The sequence below is a fragment of the Semicossyphus pulcher genome, unplaced genomic scaffold (assembly GCF_022749685.1).
Source record: "Semicossyphus pulcher isolate SPU_LCO1_2020_fin unplaced genomic scaffold, fSemPul1.0.p SCAF_4, whole genome shotgun sequence".
NCBI classification, from domain to species: domain Eukaryota; kingdom Metazoa; phylum Chordata; class Actinopteri; order Labriformes; family Labridae; genus Semicossyphus; species Semicossyphus pulcher.
This window is the reverse complement of record NW_027211715.1, coordinates 2,091,496-2,097,796: the sequence shown is the minus strand read 5'-3', so window position 1 is coordinate 2,097,796 and position 6,301 is coordinate 2,091,496. Positions and strand designations below refer to the sequence as shown.

Here is a 6,301-nt window from a genome sequence, read left to right as displayed (position 1 = left end):
ATTTGGTGAAAATCAATCGACCGAGGAGTAAATGTATGTCTGGATGAGCTCCATCGTGTTTAACGCCAGAGTGATGACGCACGGAAGAAAAGTGTTTCATCTTATTACAAAGTGACTCTGCTGGCTGTGTTACTGCACGTGCTCCAACTATCTGAATGTTTGTAATGTGTTTAATGTTACTAACTGATCAGGTCAATTACAGTCTACAGTTTCAGCTGAGATCAGAGCTCCAAACAATCTCATTCAGCTTTTTATGTAAACATTCATTTTTGAAGCTCAATTTTATTTTGTCAAATAGTTTGAAAAAGATGTTTATGTTTCTGATAGTTTAAAGAAAATCCAGTTTATATAAAATACCGGCTTTAGATTAAAACATGTTTATTGGTTTGATTATTCAGGAGTCCTGGACTTTTCTAAATTCGGGGATAAAAAAAGTAAATCTGCAAGTTGTGATTGGAGGCCCACGGAGATATCACGTGGTTTGGGTCGCTGACAGTATAAACCCTTGGAGCCGGGTGCGCACGTGGGTGACGCTGCAGGGCCAACCCTCTTCGGGGTCCCTTTTGTTGAACCATCAAACATAAGCACCTTTGGGAGTCCCGAGGGGCTCAGATGAGAATCAGCTATCATCTTGTACACGGAGCGATCACTGATCAGCGGAGCAGCCATGTCGAGGTCTTTCTACGTCGATTCTTTAATAATCAAGGACACGGTGCGACCTGGACCGCCTGAGCATCCGGGACAAGACTTCCTTATTCCCATCAGCATGCACTCTCCCAGCGTAATGACGGTCACCGCTCCGGTGTGCCCGTCCAGGAAGAACGGGACTTTCTGTGTCTGCCCGCTGTGCGTCACGTCCCACATCCACTCGTCCCGCAGCGGCATCCCCATGCTGAAGACTCATTTCCCAGGAGCAGAGGCGCAGTACTGCCAGAGGATAGCACATCAACAGTCTCCTGCGCTCGCGCACCCGGGACATACACCTGTCTGCACGCCCACCTTCAGCGTCACGGATCCCAGGAGATACCACTGTCTGTCCATCGGTAAGACACCTGTTTGCTACAGTCTCAACTCTTAGCTCTGTTCGGCACCTGTTTGAGCCTTACTACACTTCATGACGCACTTTCAGGCAGTAAGATGAATGTAACGCTCGGCTTTTACGCACAAAGATTACGCACGGTGTTTTGTGCCATTTATATCTTTGATTTAAACTTCTGAATGTCTCTCAAAAGTCTGATTGTTTGTCTCCAACAGGCGCCTCCGAGAGCAGCCACATACAGAATGGAAAGAGGATGCGCACCGCTTTCACAAGCACGCAGCTCCTGGAACTTGAAAGGGAGTTTTCCACGAACATGTATCTGTCCAGACTCAGAAGAATCGAAATCGCCACGTATTTAAACCTGTCAGAGAAACAGGTGAAAATCTGGTTTCAAAACCGCAGAGTGAAGCACAAGAAGGAGGGCAAAGCCACCCAGAGGAGCGCGCACAGCGGGTGCAAGTGCACCACCGGGCACACGGACTATTCGCGGTCAGAGGATGAGGAGTCTCTATCTCCGGCCTCTGCCTCGGAGGAGAAGGAGGTGTCACCCATCTGAAGGCAACGAGATTTCCCTGCTGGCACTTAAAGTACCCTGGAAAAAGTTCTGGGTCCTGGCATCACGCGACCTCTGGGCCAAAACATCCCCTGCATGAAATCTGAAATGAAGTGTTGGAAATGTCAAACGTTCTTCACTTCGTGTTTCTCCTGCTTTTATATGAAAGTAAAATGTGAATAAATGTTAAACACAGTCCTGACATGTCGGGAGACCTGAGCTTCTTTCTCCCTGCTGTTACACTGATGTGTTTGGATCCCTGCAGGGTCTCACCCTCTCATCCGGGTCTTGTTATTAAACCCAGTAAATGTTTTCAATTATTCCCTGATGTCCCATCACTGTCAGTGTGAGCCAAACCTGTGTGGAACCTGAACGCACCACTTTGTAAACTTTGTATATCTGTATTTATTGTAATAAAAATAAAGAGTTGACCTAAGAGGTTGTCTGTGTTTTTACTCATATGATCAATTATAGTTATTAAAAAATAAAAAACGTATAGTACAAATATTTTTGTTATTGTTTAGAATTTGAGAAGAGATTAAAAAGATGGATTTTTACAATGAAAGCGGAGAAACTTCGAATGAAAGAATATGTCATCATTGCATGTCAAATAAAAATCCTGCACTCATTCTAACAACACTTTTGCATTATTACTATGATTCATATCACTTTGATTCCCAGGAAGCACTGATGGTTTATTTAGCTGTAGTAATGTAGAAAGAATCCGCTGTATAAAGTAGTGCCGGACCTTTTACATATATAAGTTATAAACATTCAGATGAGTTTATCATAAAACAATCCAGTTAAAAATTAAACAAAAAACTAGCAGATTTTATTTCCTCTGGATTTTATGTGTTTTCTATTTATTTTATTGTTTTGGCCAATTTGCGTAAAAGTTACATTTCCTTTTAAGGCGCACCGACTACAGGTGCAGTTATCTTCCGCTGTATCTCTTTAAACTCAGCCTTTCTAACTCTTCTCTATCAGATGACAGCTGTTATTATTAAGCCGTCATTACCGAGCTATTGGCGTTATGTTTAATAGAGCCAATGTTCCAAAGCGTTTATATTGAAACGTTACGTAGCAGCGCTGCATTTACATGATATAAGCCTTTAAAGTGGATGGAGGGAGCTATATGAAAGTGTAGCTGTAATTTCTCCTTAGATCTGACCACAAAAGGGTACCCGATAACGCCCCCGGGGAGCAGCCAATAGTCCATTAATGTTCGCTTTTCAAAAGATTCTGCTCGTCCAAAGCGAGTTTAATTGCGTTTTCGGTCCCACGTTGGTTGATTATGCTGCTGTGGCTCGAAACCACAGAACAAGGATATATAGAAGTGGGCAAAGGCTTTGACAGGTTAGATTGTCCTGCCTTGGGACTCGCTTTTAGCCGGAGACCCCCCGACGGCTGTGTGCTCAGAGAGCTTTGAGAGACAGCGACAGGGTTCCTCCGAGCGACACAGAACGATTTAGTCACTGTTTCATTAGGCACTATTTGAACCTTTCAACTTGTGCTGAATTAAAGGGGGCACGCTCAAATGGAGAGACTCTGAGGGGGGATTACGTGGGAGGGGCCACTGGAAATTAGCTGACGCCTAATTTAACTCGTTTCTGTCAGAGTTTGGGATACATTCCTAATTGAGAGGGGAAGCAGGTGAAGTTTCGGTCCCACGCAGACCCATTCAGAGCGGGAATAAATGGCCCCCTTTCACGTCCCGCTGATGATCATATATTATTGGGGGAAAGCCACCTAATGAATATATATTGAAGTTCCTATTAATCGAATTAGAGTTCCCCTTGCAGGTGTGAGCGACCAGTGCTGCATTTAAAGCGATCAACAATAGCGTAAAGCGCAGTTTTCAGAAGGCCTCCCCCCTGTCCTCCCCCCCACAGGACGCGACCTCAGACTGTATGCGCGCTCCGGCTCATTCTGAGAGTTCATCAGTTCGTCCAGGTCAGATTATTACCTCCCGGACTTGTTACGACGTTGCTTTTTACACAGAATGTTTAGAATGATGCCAGACAAAGTCTTCAGATAAAAGGACTATATACCTTCTAACGCACAAACGAGTCCACTCCAAAGACGTCAGGCCACCATTGAAAAAGCAGCAATTACGCATGACAAAAGACAATTAATAAGAGCGCTTTTCAGCCGGCTGCAGCTGCTGTCTCATGTGGAGAGACAGAGGCTGAAGAAGCTGAAGAGCCAGTGTGGAAGAGAGGGGAACAGAGTTGTTCATCACCTATAAATCTGGCCGATATTTCCATCTCCACCCGGGCTGACGGGCGCATCAGAATGCGCACAGAACTGGAAAAAGTGGATGTTTCTTCTAACATTTTTGGGAGCCACGTTTGGGCCTTTGGCACCTTCCGGCCCCCACATTTGTCAGTTCTTAAACAACGATGATGACATTCTTTATCAAGGCAGGCTCATAGCTGCATGCGCGGGGTAGTAGTGCTGCCCTTCTAAGTAAAAGTCAAGTGGCTAAATCCATCTTTGCATAAACAAGGTCAGGTACATTCACACGCGCAGGCAGAGGCCGGACCTGCGGAGCACCAGAGAATTAACCTGTTATGTCAGACTAATCATGTTCTGTTGTTTGTTCTCTGTCAGCAGTTAAAGCTGCTTGTAGCCAGTAAAATGACTTCCGCTTCTCTTGGTCTCTCAGAGTGCTTCAGGTCGTTTTAAAGGCTCGACATCTTTACAATTAAGGCTCCAAATAATGTACTTAAATAATGTATGACTCATTAGATTTGATGCATTCATTAACGGGGGTTGAGATATCATACATTTCGTTTGTTGACCAAGAAATGACAAAGTTATGACGTATTTACTCCCGCTGGATTACAGTAAAGTGTTTTAATTTATTAATAAACGTTTGACTGAAACCAGATCTCACATTTATCTGAGGCAGGTTCTGTTCTGTCAGGAGGCTGAACAAACCTCCGATCATTGGACCGCAGAATAATTAATGAGTTAAATGTGAATTTGCATCTCTGTGGTGTTGATCTATTAACGGTGAACTTATCGCTTATAGTCCTGTTTGTTATATTTATATATTTATAAGTGTTTAATAATGATACACGCAACATAACCACATGCATTAACTAATCATGTGTTCATTATTACTTAAGTTTATTACTTGTATCTCGATTTTTAAGTGGTATCCTTGTTATGGTTAATATGTCGTTTACTTGTGGATGGATAGATGATAGAGAGATAGACAGACAGACAGACTTCAGCACGCTGGACAGCTCCCTGAGGGACCTCCGCCCGGAGGCCACCGACAGCCTGAGGAGGAGCCGTCTTTAAACTCTGATCACATCTTTACTCTGTGACTGCAGCGCGAGCTGTGATCTATGTCACGTGTGTTTGTTGTTTGAGACAGAATTTAAAGAATGACATCAGAACATCGATGATGATGTTTCAGTTCACTGACGACTTTTAAAAGAACTGAATCAGGAAGGCGAAAAAGTGAACCTACACAATGTTTGTTTTATGAAGAAGTTTAAAAAGCAGTCAGTTTATAGTTTATATTCTCGGCATGTCAGGGTGCTGTTACTGTCGGACTGCAGGCCCGGTTCTGACAGCAGGGAAAAACCATGTGTCGAGTTAATATGCAGGACATGCGCAGTGTGTTCGTTTTCGATGAGAATCAGTCACGTCCTGTTGGATACGTCTCATCTGACCGTTGGACTTAATTAACTTCTTACTTTAACAGGCTGTTGTTATTTTCCCAAACGCCCCCTGGTGGACAGTTGAAGGGATGACGTAATGAAGAAGCTCTCTGCTGAGGTGATGATGTGCAGAAACTGAGAAGGTGTGACGTGTTCCGCTACATCTAATGAAGACAAGAACAAAACTTTTATGACTTTTCATTAAACTTCAGTTAAAATAAAGAGGAGAGAAGACGCTGACTGATTCTGACCTCACGTGTCTGAAGGCTGTTAAAAGTCAAAGGTGGTGTCAGTTTAAGTCACGAATATGATTTATTTATGTAGGCTATTTGTTAATTTATTTGTCATTGCGCCTCCAGACTCTAATTGCCCTCTAATGTCCCGTTACCTGTCACCTGTAGGAGTTTCTTGAAGCGAAAAGATACAATTCTTTAGAAGTGAGAACCTCAAACCGGTTTAAGGCCTTCCGAAGCTGAGATCCTTTGTTTGGAGAACAAGGACACTGTTCTTTCTGCAACATGTGGAAGTAATTGCGCCAAGCGGCTGCACGGAGCTGAGAGGGGAGGAGAGGGGAGGAGAGGGGAGGGGAGGGGGTCCATCGGCCCCGGGGCTCTGCTGCTCCACGCAGAGACACCGGTCTGATGCCCCTCTCCTGTGCCCACAGAAAGGTGATTCATTGGGGCTCATTACTCTTCTGCTGCCCGTCAGGAGAGCCCCGGGGTAAAAGGGGGCAGGGGTAAAAAAATAACGGCTGTTTTTCAGGACTCGGTAAACAGCTGACGCATCTGTGCCAGTAAACAGGAGTCCTGATGGTTTTCTGTGGTGCAGAAAAGAACAAAACTGCCCCGATTGTGCAATTAATCTGACTACATGTTAAAAGAAATGTTCGTGTGTGTGTGTGTGTGTGTGTGTGTCAGAGAGAAATAGAGGGGGGGGGGGGGGAGATGAGGGCTGTGCTATGGTGGTGTTGGAGCGCCCTCTAGGAGTTACGCGCTCCACTGCTCCAGTTTGTGACAGTTGCTGATTCCATTC

General features: G+C 44.5%; 1 protein-coding gene across 1 annotated transcript; it reads left to right on the top strand.

The window, feature by feature from the left end:
* Positions 1-667: 667 nt before the first annotated feature.
* On the top strand, positions 668-1,956 carry gsx2 (GS homeobox 2). The gene is made up of 2 exons (XM_069680508.1): positions 668-1,043; positions 1,255-1,956. The coding sequence occupies exons 1-2, from the start codon at positions 668-670 to the stop codon at positions 1,593-1,595; spliced, it is 717 nt and encodes a 238-aa protein (XP_069536609.1). The 3' UTR covers positions 1,596-1,956.
* Positions 1,957-6,301: the final 4,345 nt, after the last annotated feature.